This window comes from Lissotriton helveticus, chromosome 3_1 (genome assembly GCF_964261635.1).
Source record: "Lissotriton helveticus chromosome 3_1, aLisHel1.1, whole genome shotgun sequence".
Classification (NCBI taxonomy): domain Eukaryota; kingdom Metazoa; phylum Chordata; class Amphibia; order Caudata; family Salamandridae; genus Lissotriton; species Lissotriton helveticus.
In genome coordinates this window covers 2,085,856,414-2,085,881,885 of record NC_136061.1, presented here as the reverse complement: position 1 = coordinate 2,085,881,885, position 25,472 = coordinate 2,085,856,414, and the positions used below count along the sequence as shown (strand labels likewise).

Below are 25,472 nucleotides of genomic sequence, written 5' to 3'. Positions count from 1 at the left end.
CGTGCGCTATAGAAGCATAAATATAACATAACATAACATAACATAACATAATAACCACATCTTCAGTTATGGAATTAACAGACTACATTCACAGAAAACAAGAAATGGCAATACCAATAAGTCTGTTTTCAAAGGAATGGTGTATGGAAATGTAAGGCATTACCTACACATAGCATAGAAATGAATATGTATTTATGTGGAAGCAAAGAATTGTGCAATTATATTTGTGTTAGTTAAAAGGTCAGGTGACATTTTGCTCTGTCAACCAGACCTAAACATCCGTGCAGGTTAAAGACTGCCCTCCTCCCATATGTGTGTCTGCCAGAGAAAAACCATAAATTATCTACTTGTCTAAGACACTTTAATAGCATTACAATGTCATGTCTGTGACTCTAATATTTCCAGTTGAGGTGGCTGGATGATAAACAAAATCATCACAGCTGAGTGTATGGCCATCAGTTTTTTGTAGAAGCACACAATTTCTGCCCAATTAAAGCATGTACTCCTGACTCCCAACATGTGTGTGGAGCCAAACCCCCTCTCTATTAATGTTCACATAATTGTCTAGCGACAGCTGCGCTGCCAAGACAGGCTGTAAAAATACATTCTACTGAAAATCTCCTTAACTTTTTAAACCAGCTGCTTTTTGGGTCGGGTCTGGGCAGTGCCTGCGCTGCTCTGTGAGGCATGCTGTATTTGAGTATGGACTTGAGCTCCGCCCACTCTCCGCCCATATTTTTCATTGGCTTGTGTCATTGTCCCTTGTAAATGCTGGCTTCGGATTTGTTAATTGGCCGGTTAGTCCTGCCTTGTGTTACATTTGTAACCTCCCATGAGAACTGGTCCTTTTACTTCAGTTGTTACACGGTATGTCTTATTTAGTCTGTAAGCATTATTTTCTTTAATGCCTTTCACCTACTGCAGGCATGACATACTTTCCTGCAACTTTCAGCGGGTTATGCATACTTTTACTTTCCAAGCAGCCCAGGATAATGGCAGTCGAGGTTCTGCTTATTCAAGAGTTTGAGCTATTGGCATTGTAAATGACAATGGATTTTATTTATATGTTAATTATCAAAACAGATAAATAGCAATGAATACAACACAAGTCCTGTGCACGCGTTATAATGAGTTAATCATAGGCAAGAAATGAACACCATCGCAGTTGGTTTCGTTATTAAAATAACTGATGTTGCCGAGGTACTTCACGGTGGATTTTCACTCCAGTTTGCAGCGTGCCATTTGAGTCGCCTAGCGCGATCACAAAAAAATAACAAGTTGCGGGGACTCTGACATCGCTTACCCGCTGGATGACTGAGGACTTGTTCGCTGCTGCTGCTTGGGTGCTGTTTCTGCAAAACAGCATCTCGCCGGACCCGCTTCGCGGCTCCTCTTGTGAGCTGGGACTGAGGAGGAGGGGTCGGGCCATCTGGAACTGCTGTGGGGGGTGTGGCTTGTGCAGCAGGGCTGCGAGTGGTGTGACCAGGGACTCCATCTCCCAGGAGTCCCTGATAGCCTGACCCGTAACACCTGGGCCGCTCTCCCTGCTTGCCCCGCCCCCCACCTACGGTTTTAAAAATCAACGCCTCCAAACCCTCCCTGGGACTCTGACATCGCTTACCCGCTGGGTGACTGAGGACTTGTTCGCTGCTGCTGCTTGGGTGCTGTTCCTGCAAACCCGCATCTAGCCGGACCCGCTTCGCGGGTTCCGCTTCGCGGCTCCTTTTGTGAGCTGGGACTGAGGAGGAGGGGTCGGGCCATCTGGAACTGCTGTGGGGTGTGTGGCTGGTGTAGCAGGGCTGCGAGCGGTGTGACCAGGGACTCCATCTCCCAGGAGTCCCTGATAGCCTGACCCGTAACACCTGGGCCGCTCTCCCTGCTTGCCCCGCCCCCACCTACGGTTTTAAAAATCAACGCCTCCAAACCCTCCCTGGGTCTCTGACATCGCTTACCCGCTGGGTGACTGAGGACTTGTTCGCTGCTGCTGCTTGGGTGCTGTTGGAATTATCACCGGCGACCCGAACCAGTTACACTTACACCGCCTACAGCCCTGAAGAGACACGAACTAACGGCTTGCTTGACGAAACACGTGTCGGCTGGTTATGTGTTTTTTTGTCTTGAAGTCACCCTTCCAGAACAAGAGGGCCTAATACATCTTAAAAAGGACGACCTACATGAGTCTACCTTGTCTCATTACTTAAGACTTGCGCTTCATGTTCTTGGCATAAAGAAAACCTGTATGATTAACTCATTATAACGTGTGCACAGGACTTGTGTTGTATTCAATTTGTTGGGCCCTTGCCAACTCATACGGAGGTTCCTTGGGTCTCCTCTGACCGTGTTGCACCGTTCTTATTTTTGTTGTCTTTACCCATACTAACCGCTACCAGCATAGGCGCCACTCTTTCTTGTACACTCCAAAACCCTACATGGAATCTTCAGATAAATAAAAGGGGTTGTCATTTACAATGACAATAGCTTAAACTCTCACAAATGCAAGACCTATTGCATGGCAAATGCTGGTTAGATTTCTTTCCGGATACAGGGAATTGTGAGGGCTTCTGGAGAGACACTGGGCGCTGATGGAAAGTATGCTACACATGTGTGTGTGCTTGCAACCTACTGGGAACATAGCTTGTTTTGGCATTAATTTCAAAGTAAAATGGTTTAAAGAAAATATTGCAACATGTAATATATGAGTAGGTTTTTATTAATTTCATATGACATGAACTTTTTGTTGCAACATGCTTCCAGTTGTTATGTTTAGCTGGTGAATATGTTGCTCTTTTTAATCAGCAGCATGAATTGTATTTCCTTCATTAGGTATCTTGAGTACACATTGGATGCCACAAAAATACGAAAGCAGGATGCTGCTGCAACCATCAGTTACATCGCAGGCAACACTATAGGACAGAGTCTAGCATGGGACTTTATCAGAGCCAAATGGGAGCAGATTTACTATCAGTAAGTTTCTCCAGTGTGACATTAATAAAGCAACTATAGGTAAAAGTTAATATGAATATTTGTCCAAATGACAATAATAACAACGTATTTAATTAGTGGTTAAATGCCAGTATTTCATCAAACACCTTATTTATTTATTTGAAGTTTTATGGAGCGCGAACTTGACCCGTTAGGGTATCAGAGGGCTTTACAGGGATTACACATTGTGAACAGGTTTGGCAAGGGCAACACACATGGATAGGGATAGAGGGAATTGACTACATCAGGATTAAAACCAGGGTTATATACAATAATCAATACAATACAATAATCAGCAGAGCGACATGTCAGCAATATATAGAGAAAACCAGCAATTATATATGAGGGGGGATATGACAGCAAACGGAAGTGAGAACCAGCAATACACTTGAAGGAGTAAGAAATCGGTACAAGGAAAGGGCAACCAATCAGAATTGGAAATTTTGCATAGGAACAAAAGCAATGACACAAGGCGATATGCGCAACAAAAGAGAGTTATGAGAAGAATTTGCTCATTAGGAAGGTTTTAGCTTCCTTTTTAAAGATTGACAGAGATGGTATTCTTCTGATGTTATGTATAATTCTATGAAATAGGGGCATTAACCCGACAAGCTATCTTTCTAACACTGAACTATGACTGCAAAGCCTCATGCAGAATGCATATTTCTCAAACTCAACTTGGTTCTACAATAATGGGTTAATAGAATGATGATTAGTATAAAGATTAACTTGTGGAGACAATGGAAATCATTTTAAATCATCCAACAGGAGAGAGTGAGCAGTACTCTCATCTGTAATCATATTATGCAAAAGAGGTGTTATATCAAAATAAACTGAGAATTGGAAATAGTAAATCTATACTTCCCTGTATGTGCTTACTCTAGCAATATGTTTGTAGGTGTAGGTCTTCATCAATATAAGTGTAGGTTGATATTATAGACTCAATGGTGACTATTTACAAAGCTACATTAAATCTGTGAGTAATTTACACATGTAACTTTACTCTTACATATCGGAGTAACTTTACTACTTTTTGCTATTCACCATTTCCATGTATAAAGTTACTCAAAAATGTAGACTTTAATGGCTAGCCCAACTCAAGGAGTTGGGACAAATTTATGAATGTAAGTCAGCACCGCATATGTCCAACCAATGATAATGCAAAACCCTCCCATTGAAAATAATAGAGACTTAAAATAAAATGTCTTAGGAAATGATATTAATTTAAAACCGTTTTATTCAATCATTTAAAATTAATTTTAATAAGTTCTATACATACATTTTTGCCAGTTTTAATACACAATAGGTAAATACAAAAATGTTACATTAGGAGGGATCATCCGAAATACATCTTTCAAAATATTATTTTGTTATTTTAATACATTTAATACATTTAATTTATTACAATATGTATTTCAAAGTTAAAATAGTAATATAGAATGTTAATGTGTTCTACATTTAAAATATATCTAGAAGTATTGTTATTGATAGTTTATATTATATATATTTTTAACTTTTATAAACTGTTATTCTCTATATCCTGCCATAGGGAGATCTCCACCCTGGTGATAGTGTTACTTCTATGATAAAGTATGGGGAAAATGTTTACTGAACATGGAAGCAAATTGTTTAAATATTTCTAAGTGAAAAACTAATTTAAATTATTTGTATATATTTATTTTAAATGTAGGACAAAATAGAAAATGCATAGCACTAATAACTTAATTTTGAATTCAATATTCAGACAAAGTAAAATATATACATAGACTTATTTTGTATTAATGATTTCTAAAAGCAATGTATAGAAATGATAACAGTTATTTAACAAACTTTTAATAGAAATAATATTATAATAATATTTAGATAAAAAAGGTTTTTAAAATAATGTAAAAAAATAACAAATGTTTCATTGTTAGCTAACTCTTTCACATTAAATAACATGTATTTATATTTTTAATAGTTTAATTTAATTTATTTTATTTTATATGAGATTTCTATTTAAGTCCATGCTTCCATTATTTCAATGAGACGGTGTTGCAGTACCAGTAGTTTGCCTTGTGTGGTACTGAGCGCAGAGCTAGAGTTCATCCACTGCACCTTTGACCCTTTTGGCTGCAGTAACTTCAGAAGTGCAGTTTTTGAAAAGTAATGGCATACTCTTTCGTGGTTGGTAACATGCCCCTTTCCTTAGCCCACCTTTAACCTATCCTTACTGCTTCGTAGACCCCACCTATTTTGCAATATTTATGCCCCCTTTTTCAACCACTTCCCAGGTCTCTCTCACATTTACTACTAAGGGGCCGATTACAATAAACGGTTACGACCATTGGTCGGAGACATTCCTACGGCATTGTAATCAGGTTTTTGGATTCATTTCCGGTTGACCCATTTGGATATTGTCGGTCGGAAAGGAATCTGAACTTGATGTCAGAATGGCTTCTGACAGGCTCACAGAGCCCGTCTGCCATCCGGAAAACCTCCAGTTATCCCAAGGGCACTTCATTCCGCCGAGGGATTACAATGACGGATTCCGACAGCCTTTCTGTGCCAGCCTTTCTGACACAGAAAGGCTGTCGGGAGTCAACTTTGGGGGCGGCCTCTGGTTGTAGTGTAAGCGGGAGCCTATGTTGCCCCCTGCTGATCCCTGCACCCCTTGGCAGGCACCTTGAGGTGCCTGCTACGGGGTGTAGGGTTGAACTGCACTTCTTCTCTTCCTATAAGAGCATGCATTCCGGTCGGAATGCATGCTTCCATTGTAAAGAATAGTAGTGCACCCAAACAGTGTTTGGTCGCATCCTAATAGCTGCCTTGGGACCGGCGACAGGAGGTCGGTCAGTCCCAGTACCGAATCAATGTCGGATGGACTCAGGTATGTCCGACATCGAAATAGGGCCCTAAGTAATAAACTTACATATGTGACGATCTCCCCCATAGAAAATATAGGAGAGGGTGAGATGAGATTTACACTCGTAGGTTTGTGAATTGCATTTTGTAGTAAAAAAGCAGTACTGCTCTAATAAGACTAAACATACTACAAAACACAGTTTGTGAATAGGGCCCATTAATTTATGAAGAACCCCAATTGGAGTTGGGAAAGTTTCAAAAGAGTCATTAATGCTAAAGTAAAAGAGATAAAGAAAGAATCCTTAAAGCTAATGAGGGTCCGAACAGCAATGTTTGGTCATCATAGGACCTTTGAACCTAAAGAGCATATTGTACTGAATTTCAGTTTCTTATCTACTTATGTTTCACAACTGACATAGGTGCAAATATATCTTTTAAAGTGCATATACTGTGATCCTGTAAACTGTAGATTCTACAGACGTCCATTATTTCTACAAAGTCACAGCATGAACAAAATAACATATTTACCCTTTCTCCTTTATTTCTTATTTTTCAGGTTTAGTGGAAGTTCATTTTCCATTTCTGGATTGATTGGTGGTGTTACACAAAGATTTTCTTCAGAGTTTGAGCTAAAGCAGGCAAGTTCCCACATGACTCTTTGTAGAGTAGACAGTGCATTTATGGTGGACTTTGCAAATTTACAGGAAAAGAGTACCTTGCTCCTAAGCCAAAAAGAAGTGTTGCAGTTACAGTAGGGAGATGGTGTACTCTGAATTATTGGAAAGCAGTTTTTGTGAGTTTTCCATTCAGTAGTACTTTATCTAAGCTACCAAGAAGGCAAAAGATGTCGTTTATGATGAGATATGTTTTGCAACTTATGAGTTCAGATAAATTTTTTAGAAGCTAAAAGCTGGTCCTCAGTTGGCTGGCATATTGTCTGTAATAATGTGGTGCAGAGTCTAGTTCCACTTGGGGTTACAGTCAACGAGACAATAAAGTTATCCATAATTCTAGAGTCAAATATTCACTAATTTCATTATGGAACAAATACTCATTATGCCATAGCAGCATTGCGCATCATCTAGGATATTACAACATTAAAGCAAATATATCTGATTAGTAGGATACTTTTTATAGTCCAAACTGTTAAAAATAATCAACATGTGGCTAGTCTGCGTGCACACATTGCAGGATTTTACAGACAAAACTAGCCTTATTTACAAATGGATGGTAATTAATTTTTTTCTAATTTCTGGAGGAACTGCTAAATCTACAGAAAAATTTACCAGAAACTTTTTTCTGCCAAAAGAATAACATGCTGGAGAAAATGTATTCTAGTGACTTTCCTCTGATTTTTCACTTCTTCCAGAAATTATAAGACTTTTTATCACCACACAATTCTAAATTAAGCCCCTTGGACCATAGGGTTTTGTCAGACATGTTGACAATATGCTGCCCATGTTTTGCAGAAAAGCAACCGTAGAATAAATGTTGTGGCTACTAAAAGGTTCATGTATACCCTGGTGGCAGCCCTCCAGCCTTCCTGGTTGGTGAAGTTTATGGCTTCTACACCAAGGTAAGACAGCTCCACTGAAGGTGCTGAACTTTGCTCAGTGGGCACAATGTTTGTTGCACCCACTTCGGAAAGGGTTTTAGTTTTCAAGAAATAAGTTACCAAAGCAGGATTTTACTTCTTGAAAACAATAAAACAACAGCCATGACACAAGAGAAGATTTCTCTCAGAACATCATGTGCATTAGATCTTGGCTAGACAGCACTTGCTCTGTCTCTTCGAGACATGGTGTATCTACTTTGTGGGCTTCTGTCCACCCATACGCTTCCTGTTTGCTGGCTCCATCATCGTTCTCCTAATCTTTCTCTCTACTTGTCCAAGGCATGCATGTGTTTAACCTCCCTGAGAGCAGGGACCAAGTACAATATACATACACTGGTGATCAATTTAATATCTGTTTAGAACTTCTTTTTCTTTCTTGAAAAACGTTTTATATGATGGTCTTGTTTTCACTTGCTCAGATGCTGCATTTCTGTAAACAAGTGTTGGAAATGGCCCTTTTTGCAGGGATATCACCAAACGTTTTGCTTCTTCCTCCCTTGTTTTTCCTGACCTGTGGTTGTTGGCAATAGGACTCTGGGCACTTTACCACTGCTGATCAGTGCTAAATTGCATATGTTCTCTGTATACATTGTTATTGTGATTGGTTATCCACGCTACTAGTGTGCCTGCAGCACTGATTGTGCCACCCACATGAGTAGCCCTGAAATGGTGTCTCAGGCCTGCCACCACAGTGCCTGTGTGCAGTTAGTAAACTGCCATGCTGACCTGACCAGTGTCCACACTGGCCAGGCCTAACCCTTCCCTTTCTGTACATATTGGACACCCCTATGGAAGACCCAAGGTGCCCCACTGGGCAGGGTGCAGTGTATGTGAATGATAGAGCATGTATTAGTGTGGGTGACATGCTCTGGTAGAGAGTTACAGCCATTTTCTTTTTTCACTATTGAGAGGGCTATCTTGCCTATAGGCTATAATGCTGTGTATATTGTTTACCTGCATATCTTCCCATTGGAGAAAGATAAAAAATTAAAGTATGGTATCCCAGAATTCAGAATTTAATACCACATATTTTAGGAAAGATGTTTTTTAAATCCTGTGTTTGAAAACAGCACTTTTAGAAAGTGGCTGTTTTCTTGTCCGAACTTTCTGTGTGCCTTGGCCTGTTTGTGAATTGACTGTCTGGTTTGTGAGTGACAGGGGCTGGGTTGGCTCCAAGGAGCTGAGTGAGTCAGTCCTAGGCTGTATAGCTGCATCTGCATCTTGAGTAGTGGGAGGGGATAGCACCTGAGCCTGAATGGGGCTGTGCCTGCCTTCCACAATGCTGGCTCCACCTCCTGCTGGGCAGCTGACGACCCTGCCCCTCTCTCTCAAAGGAAAGAACAAACAAAGTGCTCCAGGACTGGCCAGAACTGGTTTGGACTAGGCCAAGGCCTCTCTGCTCTCAGAGAACAAAGAGAATTTTGGCATAAAAAGGGATGCCCAGACCTCAGAAAATTAGATCATCTCAAGAAGGAACCTCTGCCAAGGAGAAAGCTGGAAGATTGAAGAGGAAGGACTGTCCAGCTGTGTGCTTTGTGGACTGACCTGCAGTTGCGTTGCTGCCAAGGAGAGGGGAAGGACTTTGCTGTGTGCTTTGTCCCCTTTCTTGAACAGATCTCCAAGGGCCCGAGGAGAGCTGGCCTCCTATAAAGAAGTCCCAGGAATAAAAGGACTTCACCCCCAGCTTCCCCCTGAACTCTGCTGTAGGAGTTCTGCCCTTCCTAGAGTGCTTGATCCAATTGTGGGGCCTCTGGAAGTTGTGCCTGCTGTTTGGGAAGCTGGACAAGGAGAAAAGGAGACAATCTGCAATTTTCGCACATCGTTCGCTTGCGGAGTGCATCCGAGACAGTGCGAGGAAATTCCCACCGCCGCGAAGATCGAGATCGTCGCAGTGCCTGTTGCTGCTGCAAGAACCGATGCATCGCTCGCTTGCAGAATGCATCGCCCCGGTGCAGGAAGTTTCCTGTCGCTGTGAGTATCATCGCAGAGCCTGTCATCGCTGGGTGAGATCACCGCACCGCTTGCGTGTGGACCGCATCACGTCGCTGCAAACATCGTCGCAGAGCCATCGCTTCGAGGGGCCGTGGGAGGAGAAGATCAATGCTGCGCCACGCATCGCCACCGCACCTAGGATCGTCGCCGTCCCGAAGATTGTGCATTGTGGCTGTGCGAGAAGCTTCCTACCGAACCTGCGCACCGGAATCCATACAAGGTATCTCATCCCTCCCCATACAGACCGGATTCATCGCAACACGTCTGCTGCATCCAGCGGGGCTGTCACATCGCCTCCCCAGGGTCTCAGTAGTAACGCATTGCTTATTTTTCAACGCTGCAGCTTCCATTTGGAACTTTTGTCGCATCTACAGGTACTTTGGGCTAAACGTGACGCAACTGTGGATTATTTTGATGCAAACCCTAGAACTCTTTGAAAATCCATATTGTTGAACTGTGTATGTTGGATTTTTGTTGTTTTGGTCTTGTGTAGTTTAGATAAAGATACTTTATTTTTCTAAACTGGTGTGAAGTCTATTTGTGGTGTTTTCACTGTGTTACTGTTGGTACAAATACTTTACACATTGCCTTTGATAAGCCTGTCTGCTTGTGCCAAGCTACCAAGGGAGTGAGCAGGGGTTATCTAAAGAGTGTATCCCCTTACCCTGACTAGAACCACGGGTCCCGATTTGGACATTGGTACCTACCTCTGCCAACTAGAGACCCCTAGAACTAACAACAAGCTTTTAAATATTTCTTTTATTAGGTTGAGCCTAGGCAACGCATGTGCTGTCTCTTTGAGACATGCTTTATTCACTCTGTGGGCTTACATCACACCCATAGGCTTGCTATTTGCAGGAGCCATTGTCACTCTTCTATTCTTTTATCCTATTTGTTGATGGCATGCATATGGCATGCCTCCTACAGTGTTTATCCATCCCTGGGAGCAGGGACCAAGTACAATATAAATCCACCAGTTACCAATTTAACATCTGTTCTGTTTTATTTTGCGAACACAGTGCTGCTTTGATGTTTCACCATCATGCGCCTCTTTATTTTATCAGCACAGCACATGGCAATGTGTGTAAGTCTCTCTCAATGGGAGGGCCAGCCTCTCTGGTATACCACAGCTTCTCTTCACCTCCACAGCCCGGCCCCCCTCGACAGCAGTGCTGTGCAGCAAATGGAGTAGCTGCTCTTCCACCTTCACAGATCTGAGGACACACAAAGCAGTGGCTGAAAGACTGGGGGCCTGAGTAGCTAGCAAGGACCCTCTAATTCATTGGTGGGCACAGGGAGAGGTCTGGTCTGCACTCCAAACCACTGCCTCAGCCGCACTCTCCCCAGCCAAGCAGCACAACCTCCACCTCTTCTCACTACCTCATGGTGACATTTAACCGCAGGACACGAGGGGGCGGGTCACTAAAGTCCTGTACCCTGTCTCCTGTGCTCATTGGAGCAGGCGTAGGAAAAGCTTCAGTCTGATAAACTGGTTAGGATGCCAATAAAAGAGACGTAGCATATTGAAAGATGGTAAGGTGAAAATATGGTGGCCAATTTAGATCGGAGAAGATTGAAGTAGTCACAACAGGAAAAGACCAGTAACTATTCAAAGAGGTGGCCCGCTTGTATAGCATTGTATCCAGTCAAAGTAAGCATTATCGACTTAAAAAACATCAGTAAGAAAAGAGATCTCTCTTTAAAGCAATTTTGATCCTGATTTGGTTGCAAACAATTACCATCCTAAGTTGGCTGCTATATTAAAGGTCTAGACTACCACCCAATAGATGTTTCGTACCTTCTCGATTTCACACGTACGTATCGGTCGGACATTTTAGAATGGGATAAGTTCAGTTAGTTACTACAGTACTACGGAAGCTAGCGACAAAGACGAAAATGAAACACAAGGGGACCGAGACCGCTCTTCTGAAAGTGGTCGAAGAAGCCAGATGCATCTTAGATTCAGGAGGATCGGTTCTTCTGATCCTCCTGGATCTAAGCGCTGCATTTGACACGGTGGACCATAAGATCCTGATCCAGCGACTACTTAACCTAGGAGTGAGGGAAAAGGCACTTTGTTGGCTTTCTTCCTTCCTTAAGGATAGAACCTTCCAGGTTTGTGAAGGGAATGTGTGATCTGACCCTTTTCCCCTCCAGTGTGGGGTTCCCCAGGGCTCTTCATTGAGCCCTACACTTTTTAACACGTACATGGCCCCCCTGGAGGATGTGGTCACTCCCTTTGGGATAAAAGCCGTCACATACGCTGATGACACCCAAATGGTTGCATCATTCTCCTTAGAAGGTGACAAACTTAAAAACCTCCATGACTGCCTAGAAGGAATCCATAACTGGATGTGTAACTCAAGGCTGAAATTAAATGGCTCTAAAACCGAGCTCATGCTGCTGGGACATCAAATGTCATCTCTTCCCACCGTCATGTGGCCATTATGCTTAGGACCCCTTCCACAACCCAAGACGGAACTCAAAAGTCTGGGTTTCTGGCTGGAACAAGACCTTTCTTTGAAAACGCAGGCAAAAAAAACAGCTGGTACCTGTGTGGGTTTACTTCGTTCAGCCAGGAAGATTCTACCACTACTCCCCGCACAGTCCCAAAAAATGCTTATTCAAGGTCTAATCTTATCCAGATTAGACTATAGCAACGCCCTTTTTCTGGCGGCCCCAGAATCTACTATTAATGTTCTCCAGAGAACACAAAATGCCGCTGCAAGGCTTCTGACAGGTACCTCCCGGAGAGTATCAGCCAAACCTGCCCTAAAGGCACTCCATTGGCTGCCGATCCGTGAAAGGGTCAAATTCAAGGCCCTATGTACCACCCACAGAGCTTTGCAAAACCAAGGGCCCCAGATGCTTAAGGCCATGCTCTACCCATATAAACCTGGCAGGTCCCTACGTTCCTCTCAAGGTAACCTGGCTACTGTCCATAGAGTCAAGAAAGCCCGCACTGGAGGGCGTCGCTTCTCAGTGACAGCTGCAACTCTATGGAACGCCCTACCAACCCAGCTACGGACCGAACCTAACCACATGAAATTCCGGAAGCTACTTAAGACTCACCTGTTCCCGCAATAACCTTCACCCTTTCACCCTTCTGCTTCTCCCCTCAGTTGTTAATGCAATCTCAGCGCTGGGACGCTCCCGGGCAGCCATGCGCTATAGAAATCCCGTTTCATTCATTCATTCAAGTGTTTAAATTTTTTTTTTTTAAAACACTACTTTAGGTTTCATCAGAATAAACCAGTTTTAAAAACATCACATTTATGCTGATTGCAGACACAGAAGGTATATAAATGTATATATGTTTTAAGAAAGATCTGGGCTCTCATTGGTTGAGTATTTGTGTCGCTTTCTATTCTGGACTAAAACACAAACGTATTTAGGCAGGCTTCTGGAATCACAGTAGGCAAGTAGCCATACTAATACTCCAACGAGTCTAATTGTGCTGAATAAAGTGGGTGATGATCAGTCATTATATTCAATAAATCAACAAAAAAACAAAATTCGATTTAGGCAACCAGCACTTAGAAAAGGTAAAACAGAATTCAATTCCAACTGAATTGTTTCATCTTTGTTTATAAAAATAATAAAAACACCTCCAACTCGCTTCCAATTCCAGAGTGGTGCAGAACAAAATAGAGCAAAATCATTCTCTGTCTGCCGGCTCGTTGTCTCTCTCACTTTAACATACACACTCCGCACCTCCCAGCTCTTCCTCTCATGTTAGAATAAAGCAATCTTGAAATGTTCCCTGCATCATTGCGAGACGTCAGATTAATTGCCCAGACCAGCTGAAGACAACTGATGGCAGTGAGTGAGAATTGGCCAGGTGCATGCTTTACACTGCAGAGTCATGTCTGCCAGGCTCCAAACATGCTCTGACAGAGGAAAGGGCTAATAAGGCAATGAGTTTTGCACAGCCCCTGGGTGAGTGATTCAGATCTGGTTTGGATCTCAAGCACCCTGGCTTCCTGCCACTGGCATTCTGTGGTGTTCTCGACTGCATGCATGTAGCATGCAATGCCAACTGCACCTACTTAGACTGGTACTGTGTAATCAAGAGCCTCACTGGATCACAGTATGATGTCCCTAGCAATTTGGTTTATATTTCTGTTTGCAGTCTCTACTGCCGTGGTACTTGGTATGTACTCTCTTTTCAGGTTCAACGCTGCCCAAATGCAAGAAGTCTAGTTACTTGAATTTTAATGCTTCCTCCTCTGAGGTGCCCTGGTACCTACTCTACAATACTTTTGATGTGCCGGATGGCCGGCTACCAGCGTTGCTCCATTTTACAAGCTACCCAGTTTATCGCCACTTTCTACTAGCTGTCTATCTGCCTCATATCTCCACACATTTTCTTTGCAAAGTATTTAACTGCCTGTGTCACGTTTGCTGCAACTCAATCAATAAATCAAGCATTTGTAGAGCGCACTACTCTCCTGTGAGGGTCCCAAGGCACTAAAGGTGATAGGGAGGTAGGGGACTGCTACTGCTCGAACAGTCAGGTCTTGAGAAGTCTCCTGAAGGTCAGCAGGTCCTGGGTCTGTAGGTCGCAGGTAGAACAATTTTATATGCGCTTGCATGTGTTTTGAATGTATGTGCACACCTTCAAATGGCAGCAATCTATCACACTTTTTGTTAAAAAGTAATGCTGCATAGCAGCAGCAATGGTATAGAGCATGGTTAAAACATCAGTAAAACCAGTGCAACCTATTAGCTTTGTCAATGCTTGCTTGCTTTTGGTGATTGTGGGGTAACTCTAGCATACTGATTGAAGGTTTAAAAAAATGTTTTTTAGCTCTTTGAAATGATTGGACTGGTAGATGCGATGCAGACATTTTTTAATGGTTCACTTAAATGTAGTGTTGTTGATGTGTGATACGACAAGAGTACGTTGGAGGCATGGAGAAGAAATCCCCTTCTAACTGAAGTATGAGTATGGCAAGAAAGCAGTGGTCTGGGGGTGGATCAAAGGAGAGTGAGTAATCAATGGAGGAGGAGGCTTGTTAGGGGTAGTTTGGAAGGTGATTTATGGAGGTTTTTTGTATCCTTGTTTTCTTGATGGGAGCTGAATTGTGTCATGGATTAGTAAAGGCTAATATGCATGGACTGCAGTACGATCTTACTGCTTTTATATATGATGATGTGGAATTTGAAAGATTCTCCTAGAGTATCCGGAGACTGAGATTTTCTTTCATATGGAATGCTGGTATGTGTCAGTAATTTCAAGGGGTTACAGACAGTTGTGTACTATGTTATAGTGTTGTCAGCAAAAAAAATATTCTTTTTTAATGCAGTTTGCAAATTGTTATACCTGAGAGGCATAATGTTTAAGGCTCTTGGATGCTTTTGAGTTACATAATTTCCAAGATAATATTTCCAAAGTCAGTACATGTCATGCAATTTTTGGATCTTATCACATATTGCTCGTGTTTGGGCATGCAGGTGTGCCAGTATGCTTGTCTTTCATTTAGTATATCGCTCTGCTACATTTTGACGAGATTTGCTCAATTGAAATACCACATATATACATGAGAGAGAAGCCTGGGACTGCAAGTAGATCTTGGTGGCGGTGGTCTATGAGCAGAGTTTTGTGCACCATCATTCATTCTTTTACAAATAAAGCACTGGAACTGAATGTCACAATGAACTAAGTTCTGTGAATGATGTAGACGGCAGACTTAGGGCCCTATTATGATGGCGGATGGACATGCGTCTGTCCGCCACCCCTGAGTAAGAGGGACCGTGCGCATGGGCAGCGGCGGTTCCTCCATGGCAATTAGGATGTGACTGCCACCCTGGCGGTCACATCCTGTATTTTTTACATTGCAGCGAGTGCTGCTCGAAGCAGCACCCGCCGCAATGTAAAAAATGAAAGCAGTGCATTTGCATGCACAAAGCGGCAGGCACCTCGTGGTGCCTGCCGCTTCATGCACGCAAAGGCAGGGGGGTACCATAGGTACCCCGTATGTGCAGCCCCCCTTCACCCAGGGGGCCCGCAACGGGCCCCCGAAGTGAATGTCCGTATGCTTTTCCACAGCGGAAAAGCCGCCGTGGAAAAGCATGTGATTCCCTCCATCCTAATATGGGTGGCGGTGTCTGATTGACACCGCCAGTCATGTTAGAGCTTTTTCGCCCCGGTCGGAAGGCGACCGTGGCGGAAAAGCTGCGGACAGAATTCAAGACCCACCAGCCATCCTAATTTGGCGGTGGGTCTTCCGCAGTGGTTTTTCCACATCCTCCGGACCGGCTGTGACTTCCGCCGGCCCGGCGGATGCGGAAAAACCGCGATCATAATCGGCCCCTAAGTATTCATACACATGTGAGGGGTAGATGAGAATGTGCCTAGGCACGTGTAGGCGTGTACTTTGTATTGTACTTCAGCTCATCCTGAGTGAGCACGAGCTTGTGGTAGTGGGACACGATTGCACAAGCATAGGTTAGCTAAGTATAAAAGTGCTCTTCACTAACATGAGGGAGTCAAAATGCTGCTCTGCTCCTCTGTATTCCTTCTGCTTTGACACTTCCCACACACAAGAGCCCAGCAGAGCCAACTTATGCTGCTGCTCCTTCTTTGCACTGTGTAATGAAATAAGAAGGAGGACAGCCAGAGTAGATGGTGAATTCAAAAGTTACTTTATTCCTCAGATTAAAGTTGGCATCTTAGGTTACAGTAATACTAGTAAATAAGGTAGTTGTAGATGTAGCTTTAGCAGAACCTCCACCGGGAGTAGCATTCTAGCTGCTCAGCCCACGTACACCAACTGACACTTCACTCAACCAGACACGCAGGAACATTCCATGACATCACTCACACAATGGCTGAGCAGCAGGGCACAGAATACAAAGGAAGGACTAAATATCAAGAAGAGCAGGATACCACACACAGCACAGCGATTTTCTCACATGTGCTCCTGCCCCACCTCTTTGTTTTGGCAGGCGCTCTTTATATATATGAGCTCCCTGGCGAGATTTATGGCTGCCCAAACCATTAGGCGGCAAATGTAATGCTACCAACAGAAACTGTGTCCTTATATTTCATAATCAAGAAAGGCCAGTGGACCACGATTTTGTATTTAGATTCCTGTGTACTTTATAAGTGTGGGTGCTAATGCTCAGTCAAGAAACACGTTTGGAGTGACGTTTTTAAATATTTAAAATGCTGTGGAAGGTTCCTTTATTAAATCTGCATTGACTGATTGAAATCTGTTTAGGGAGTATTTTATTTACAGCTCGTTTCTCTTCCCATTATAATACATATTGTGGTTCAAAAAACAGTTATAATGATATCAATTCTATAAGAACTCGTTTAGGATTGCGCCTTAAGCACCATATTAGGGTCATGCTGCTTTTACATGCATCAGTTGGACTGCACATTTCGCTCATAACTCCTATTATGAACAACAGAATCTGTGCAATTACTTTACAGAGTCATATTAGCTGAATGATTTAAGACAATGCATTTAGGTTTCATTTGTAGTTGTTGGTTCAATTGCTCTTTAAAGCAGCATCTTCCAGTTCTGTGTTTGTATTATTTGAAATGTTGCAGAGGTTTCTGTTCAGTCACTATTTATTTAACAATTCTATTCTGTTTAAAAAGCTGCTACTTACAATAGTTCGATTTCACTTTGCATTTAAAAAAATCTTAGTGTGGCCAAAGCAGATCATGCTTTATTTACTACGCATAATTTTAATAGGGGTGTACCCATGCCACTACTACATGGCTGCCGCAAATGTGTGACCCTCCACAACTATCAGTTTTTAATGCCTTTTCTTAAAGCGTAAGTAATAAAATTAAAGATAGCTTTTACAAATGCATGCCCATTCAGCACAGCTTATCTTCAGGACGGAAAAATCAGTGTTAAATCCAATATGTTTCACAGACGAGACCAGTTGGCTCTGCCAATGCTTGTTTTAGATTTACCTCTCAGAACTGCCAAGCCTTGTATGCTAATCCTGAGCAATAATTTGCCAACCCCCAACCTAAATAGAACAGAGCAACTGTCACTGTGGCCTGGTGGCCCAATTGGGGATGATCAATAATGTCAGGCCTCAGCTGATTCTGCTGGTGTGAACCTGATGCATCCTCCACCGCTAAGTGAGGTGGGGTAGCTGCAAATGTGGCAGAGGTAATACTAATCCTTTGAGCTGCCATGCCTTCCATAATAATCCTGAGCAGTAAAATGGCCACTCCAACCCTAAATGAGCAGAACAACCATCACTGTGACCGGGTGGCCTAGTGGGGGATGGGCAATGTCAGGCTTCCCTAGTTCTGCTGGTGTAAAAGTGATGCATCTTCCACCACTAAGTGAGGTGGAGGAGCTACAAGTTTGGCAGAGCTAATACAAATTTCCAATGTGATGTGTGGTCCCCTGCACCATGTTGTTTGGTGAGTCATGAATGCAGTCTTTGTGCCTAAATGTATGCTTATTGAAACATACTTGTCAGCTGTTGTATTGTGTATTGGATTTGTCTCATATCTATGTGTCCTTAGTTTGACCTATTAGGGGTTCCTTAGTTAACTAAAATAGAGTTGGAATTTTATGATGTGCGTAGAATGTAGTGAATTACTACACCAGCTCCATGCAGCCGAAGAGTGGTATGCATGTACCTTAACAATCTCATCAAGAGACATTTCTGTGCCATATCAGAATTCTGCATACCATAAGGTATAAGTAATTCTCAAAAAAGCACTTTCAACACACCTGTGAATTATTAATAATTCGGTGTTGAAAAACTGTATTATCCTTTTAACATTAACTTGTTTTCTGCAGTCACATCAAACAATGTGGAGCCCTCCGCGCATGCACAATTCGTGAAGGTAAAATACTGTATTAGAGGGTGCCAAGCATATTTAGTGTGCCAGAAGTCTGCAAAAGTAGGGGAGATAGTTTAATAATGACATCATTAATATCATAATATATGCTCAGTGTTTGCCAAGATCTTCGCTCTCTTGAGGTGCCTGTGCTGATTGAGATAATGGGTATATGAAAGTTGCTGACGGTGATTACCTGTAAGGTGAGGCAAATTACAAAGGCAATAATATCCACAAAATGCTGCCAGCTCTCCAAGGGCACTGGAAACGCTTTGTCATTTCAAAAGAACAGTTATTTTAAAGTGTCTGTAAACTGAAAACATACATGCTGCTGCAAATAAGAGATTGCTTCTGATGTTTTAAGTCATTCATTCCCACTCTTATCCTTCTAATGTTCTCTCGCAGCTGGAACAGTTCAAAAAGGACTATGCACACATTGGATTTGGCCCTGCGACACGAGAACTGGAACAGGCGCTGGAAAAGACCAAAGCGAACATTAAGTGGGTCCAAAAGAACAGAGAGCAGGTGCAGCTGTGGTTTGAGGCCGAAGTCAGAAACTCTTCGTAAAACTTCCTCCACAAAGAAATGCCTCCCACCGATGCTGGGGCTGTCCCGGAGCTGCAGTTCATAACTTGGTCTGACCATTAGCAAAGATCGGACGCCTGTCGTCATGGCTGGAAGATGTACTGCCCATGCTTCAACGTGGTCTCCTACGAGCATCCCCCTTCCTTGGCAAATTATTATACCAGGTTGATTATACATGTATACTGGCAATGTTTTACCGGGTATTTCGAAATAACCTCTCACAGTTCAGTGGATCATGCTTTCCTTGTTGGGAGAAGGAAAAGATGAAATAAACAAGTAAATGTCAAGAAGGAATTAAATGATTTTTAACCAATAAATAAAACTTTAGCACCACATGTATTCCTCAAGGCAGCATATTCATGTTTGTAAGATTTTCAAAAGATTAGAGCAGAAATGTTCATTAGTGTTCATCTTAAAGGTAAAATGTAAATAGCTTAAGGACACCATCGCATATGGGACAAAATAATGTTAATAAAAAGTACTCATGCAGAATAAATATATCAACAAATGAGATTTATTGCTAAATTGTATCCCTGATTGGCACTAAATAAGAACGTAATCGCAAAAGAAAAAGGCTCCAGACTGTCAGCAAGCCATATCAGAGTTGTTAATCCTACAGAAAGGTAATGTTTCATTCTTCAAGTGCCTACCAGACCCAACAATAGATGGAAGTTGATGGTTCACTGAAAAACATTCGCTCCAACCCCACTCAGATGCCTCCAACTCCTCATCATGAAACCAGCAAGGAGTGGAAAGTGAATGCATGATCAAATTTACCAAAAACGGGTAGACCATTACATCCTTCGAAAACAGGAGTGCCAAGTATGGAATTGTGTTTTCGAGGTCTTATCTTTCCTCCCCCATTAAAGTACTGTATTAATCTGTGTGAACCTCATTGTTAAAGATTAAATTGGATCCTAGTTTACACTTCATCTTAAACAAATACTTTAAAATATTTTAATGCACACTGACAAAAATAGTAGAGGTAAAACTGCTAGAATCTGGCTGATGCTGGTCATGTTATTGGTCCATTGGCACATCAGTTCTTGGGAGGGGTGAATGGTGTTCTCTGTTGCTGTCGGGTTGGAGAATTCTTGGACTATTTTGAAGAGTTCCTTTGTGTAGATGGCTTCGGAGTCAATGCAGGAGGTGATGGCTGCTTTCGTGGCTTCTTTGTTGTGCCAGTGATTGTTGCTAAGGGCTGTTTTGTGAGCAGCTCTGCCAGTGGGGTTCTTGGTGGTGTGCCATCTTTTCTCCAGTTGGTGGCAGTTGTGCTTGGTGGTCCTGAGTTCTGAGGTGCACCAGTTGACAAGTTTAGGGATCTTGTTGGATTTTGTAGGTTTCTGTGGGGCAAATCTGTTGGCGCTGTCAGTGATCCAGGCTGGGAAGTTCTGGACAGCCTGGTTGAAGTCTGTTGTGGCCTCAGGTTGGGAGGTGGTGAGGGCCCGTGACCACTGAGTTTCAGTGACCTTGATCCAGCTGAGGTGGAAGGAGATCTGATGCCTGGTGATGGTGTGGTGGGCGTCAGTGATGGTGAAGTGTATGGTGGTGTGGTCGTCCAGGTGAGTTCCGTGGTATGGCTGAAGCTGAATCTATCACTGGAGGTGAAAATGGGGTCAAGTGTGTGTCCGACTTTGTGCATAGGTTTGGTGGCCAGTCGGATGAGGCTGATGTTGTTGAGGTTTGTAGGTATTAATCCCAAGTCAAATAATATTTTGCAGTAGATTTATTTCCAGTTCAGCACAGCAATATGAGTCCATCCATAAACAGCTCCAGATGCAACTGGGCAACAAACAGTCATACAGTATCAAGGAAGCTATCAGAATCTGGAATGTTAATAGAAAATCAACATAGTGCATGCCAGGGCTGGCAAAGAACCCAATGATGTAATAAGGGGAAAGGATGGAAGGGAAAACATGGAAGTAAGAGAATGTAACACATCCCCCGTTTTTTTATTTAAACCTAAATGTAAGTTCAACAAAGTTAAATAAAATCATTAAACCTTTTTGTCACCTGTCTCATGCAATCGGATAATTTGACTCTTGAGGCAACTGTCTCATTGCTCATTACATCACATGTCTTTGTATTGAAGACATTAGTATTTCCAGAGTTAGTGTTTTGAATACTGTCATTATTAGGACACTTAGCTATTCTTCTTACATTCCAAACCTTACCATCTTCAGTAATTACGCTGTTGCTGAAAACCTTTTTGATTTGAATACGTTTTCCAAATGTATTATTACTTTTATTCATTATCCCAGGTCTAAGAATTCTAACCCAGTCTCCAACATGAAAGCTGTGTACCTTGGCTTTCCATCTTTCGTTGTACCATCTCATGGTTTTGCTTTGTTTCATTTCAACTCTTTTTGCGGTATTATGCACACATTCCTTATCAATAAATTTAGTTTGACATGTATTTCTAAACCACCATGGACATACACGAGATACAGGATCTCTTCCTTTGAGCAACTTGAACGGACTAATCTCTGTAGTAGAATGGGGTGTAATGCGATAGACCCATAATTTTTCTCTTAAAGAGTTCATCCAATTTCCACCCAATTTGAATGAATTAGCAAAGAAAGTCTTCAGAACTCTATTAAAGCGTTCCACTTGTCCATTTTCATGCGGTTCATATAAGGATGTACATTTATGTTCAATACCACATTCTTTAAGAACATTTTCCATTTCTTCAGAGGTTAATTGCACCCCATTATCAGTGACTAACATGGAGGGACACCCTTCCGGTGCAAAAATGTCCTTAAGCAAACAATAATTGCACTTGTTGTTGCTTTGGAAACAAATTTAACCTCTGGCCTTTTAGAGTGGTAGTCAATCATAACCAAAGCAAAAAGTGATGATTCAGGCCAATTACTAAAAGGACCAGATATATCAAAAGCTACCTTCTGCCATGGTACTTCAGGCCACTTGACAACTTTTAACGGTGGAACATGCAATTTAAAAAAAATTTCACTCGATACACAATCATGACATTCCCTAACTATGCGATCTATAAACCTGTCCATACCTGGCCACCAAAAATAACTTCTAACCAAACGCTTCATGGATGAAATTCCGGGATGTGTCTTGTGCGCTATATAAAGTGTAATGTCTTTCATACCTTTAGGAGGAACACATTTCCCTGATTGAAACAGGAAATTTCCTTCAGAATCTAGTTCTCGCGCTACATTGAAGAATCATATAAGATCTGGTCTTACTATGTTTTTTTTGGCCATCCATCAATGACACATTTTTTTAAATCACACCACCTGTCGTCTAGTTGCTCACAGTTAAACCACTTGTCTTCAGTAATTTCCTAAAACTGTTAACAATATCACCATTGGCAACAACAAAATCACATTCTTTGATTATGTTTACCTTATTTTCGTCACATGGTAAGCGCAAACGAAAATCTGCGGTAATATTTTTCTTCCCAGGCACGTACTCTGTACTGAAATTTTACTCTTGCAACCTAGATGTTAACCTTGCAATTCTGGCAGTAGAATTCCAACCCCCACCTGAAGATAGAATGTTGACTAATGGTTTGTGATCAGTCCTAAGGGTAAATGTACTGCCCTATACATACAACCTGTAATGTTCAACTGCCCATACACATGCAAGGAGTTCTCTTTCAATCACAGCATACTTTCACTCACATTCATTCGAAGTGCATGACACAAAGGCCATGTTCCTTTCCTCTTTGCCCTCTTTTTGTGAAAGTACTCCTCCTACACCATAAAAGCTGGCATCTACTGTAAAAATACATTCTTTCTTCATTCTAAACCGTTTCAAAGTAGGTGCATTCACAATATATTTTTATATACCCTCAAATGCTTCCTGTTGTTTATTTGTCCACTCAAAGTTTGCATTCTGTCTCAATAACACTTTTAGAGGCTCCATTTTGCTTGCAAATTGTTCCACAAACTTGCTATAATATTCGCACTTCCCTGCGAATGAAAATAGTTGTTCTTCGTTTACTGGCGATGGAGCTTTAATTATGGCATCAACATTAGTTTTTTTGGGAACTACTCCATCTCCTGACAACAAATGCCCCAAATACTCGACAGAACTTTTAAACAACTTGCCTTCATGTGCTTTGAGTGTGAGACCATGGCTCTCTAGCCTCTTACACACTTCATTTAAATGTAACGCATGCTTAGATTCAGTCTTCGAGAATATTAAAATGTCATCTTGGAAACATTTTACATAATCGTCTACGTCCCTGAAAATGTGGAACATAACCCTCTGGAAAACTGACGCTGCTGAAGCAGTCCAAAAGGCATTCTAGTGTATTGATTTAAACCAAATGGTGTTATAAAAGCTGTATATTTCTTTGACTCCTCCATCAATTCTATCTGGTGCTAGGCTGAGCGTAAATCCAATTTGGAGAATATTTGAGCACCCTCGAACATGGAAACCACTTTGTTGATATTAGGTAATGGGTGACAATCAACTATAATGTTTGAATTTAGAGCCCTCAAGTCCACACATACTCTCAACTTTTGATCAGGTTCACGAACAAGAACAATTGGTGAAACCAATTCAGAAGATTCAATAGTCTCAATAATACCTTCATCGGCTAATTCCTTTAACATCACTTTGAGTTCCTCTCTAACATTAATTGGAACACCTCTTATTATTTTTTTTGATCGGTGTGACCTTATCCTTTAAAACAATCTCATGTGAAAAAATGTTTAATTTCCCCAATTTGTCACAAAAAACTTTGATATACTTACTAATTAGTTCTTCTCCTTTGCAACTCAGATCAATTTCTGTATTAACAATTGCAATTTTGTTAAATAATTTGTCATCACACAAGGATACAGGTTCACTAGAACTTGTGTTGAGTGTTAAACCCAATTTCCATTGGTCGCCCCGTCCCCAGACATTAACACCTTTCTGTGTAATATATAGTTTTACATTAGCACATCTATTTTTGAACTGTAACTCTATATAAAAGAAACCTTCAATGTCTATTTTTGTACCATCAAAGCTTTCAGCTATTATATCAGGTGGTTGTAGGCTATCATATTGTAATTTGCGACTCAGTATTTCTTGATAGTACTGCCGTGTGATGATTGTCCAAGGAGAACCAGAATCTACCATAAGCATGAGTTTTACTCCCAAAACATGAAATTCACAATTTGGAGATTATCATGTCACTCGGAACACTCTCAATTATTGATACTACAAATCCCTTGTTGATGTCAGAACTACGATCACAAGGTTGAACATTACTGTCCACAACATAGGATACTGCACTATGTGCATGTGGAGTGTTGCGTTTTGATATCTCTATATACACTACTAAAATGTCCTATCCTGCCACAATTTTTACATTCTCTATTTATCGCTGAACAACCTGGAAAGGAAGCAATATGCGACTCGTTACCACACCTATAACATGCATTATAACCCATTGAGATATCATTTCCTTTGTGGACCTGGTTGTAGTTACATTTGTTACTATTATATTTCACACTAGGCATGTAACGTGTTTGTTGATGTTAATTTTTGGGTTTAAGAACACAAACTTCTTCATCCGTGGTAAAGCTGTTAGTATTTTGTTTGGAATTTTGTTTTACAACTTCCATACATTTTTCAGATTGTTCAAGAGCTTTAGCCTTAGTAATGGCTTCAGCCAAACTTGGATCACCCATGACCCAAAGTTTTTCTTGATTTTTCTTATTTTTTACATGTACAATAACTTGGTCTCTTATCATTTCATCTGTTTTTAAACCAAAATTGCAATGAGTAGACAATGCTCTTAGACCTGTTAGGAAATCATCAAATGATTCCTCTTCTTTTTTGCGCTCTGGTATAACACTTAAATCGATTTAATGCAATACTTGTCACAGGCTTAAATCTCTTCTCCATTCTTAATAGCACCTCAGAGTAAACATTAATATTATCTCCACTACCATCATTAGGTGTAACAACCTATGGTAATCTTCTAAAGATAACTTGTCCTTCAGATCCTAAACAATATAAAAATATATATTTTTTCCTTTCATTACCCATGCGTTCCAAATCAATAGCCTTCATATATGGTATAAACTCCTCCTTCCACCTTGACCAGGGCATGGGTGGATCACCTTTCAATTGTAAAAACTTGGCTGGAGGGTCGAATTGCATTGTAAATAGATACTATAATATTAAATGTATAAATGGTAATATCAGAATTCTTAAATATTGCATTCAAAATAGTTTAAGCTTGTTAAAATACCTTAGTTTGTCTGATTTCTCTTATTTAAGTTAATGTATCATTGTTACTCACGGCAAAAAAATTATGAAACTTCCTTTAAATACGTACAACCTTTTGGTAATGGCAAAAAATAATCTTATAATTCTTAAAATGCTTGAATTCAATGATAAAACGGCAGCGCAGCGTTATATTAATTGTACTTCGGTTACCACGGTAACCAAGATGGCCGCCAATGACGTTGTAACACTGATGATAATCCGACGATAACTGCGTGAATGAGAAGGCGTCATACACAGAAGCAGGTTCAGAACGCGCCTCGCATGGAACTTGCCGGTGGGAGCTGCAACAGATGCTTTGAAAATGAAGCTGGAGAGTGTACGGTATATCACTGTGTTTACTTTCAAAGAATATCGATTGACATCGTT

The 25,472-nt window shown here is 41.5% G+C and overlaps 1 protein-coding gene across 1 annotated transcript in view; it reads left to right on the top strand.

Moving 5' to 3' along the window:
• Window positions 1-19,353, top strand: part of LOC144824120 (aminopeptidase N-like) — a 241,364-nt gene extending 222,011 nt beyond the window's left edge. The window contains exons 18-20 of the mRNA XM_078683232.1: window positions 2,824-2,964; window positions 6,383-6,464; window positions 18,666-19,353. Coding sequence (XP_078539358.1) covers window positions 2,824-2,964; window positions 6,383-6,464; window positions 18,666-18,827 — 385 coding nt within the window. The 3' untranslated portion in view covers window positions 18,828-19,353. The remainder of the gene's footprint in view (window positions 1-2,823; window positions 2,965-6,382; window positions 6,465-18,665) is intronic.
• The last annotated feature ends 6,119 nt before the right edge of the window (window positions 19,354-25,472 follow it).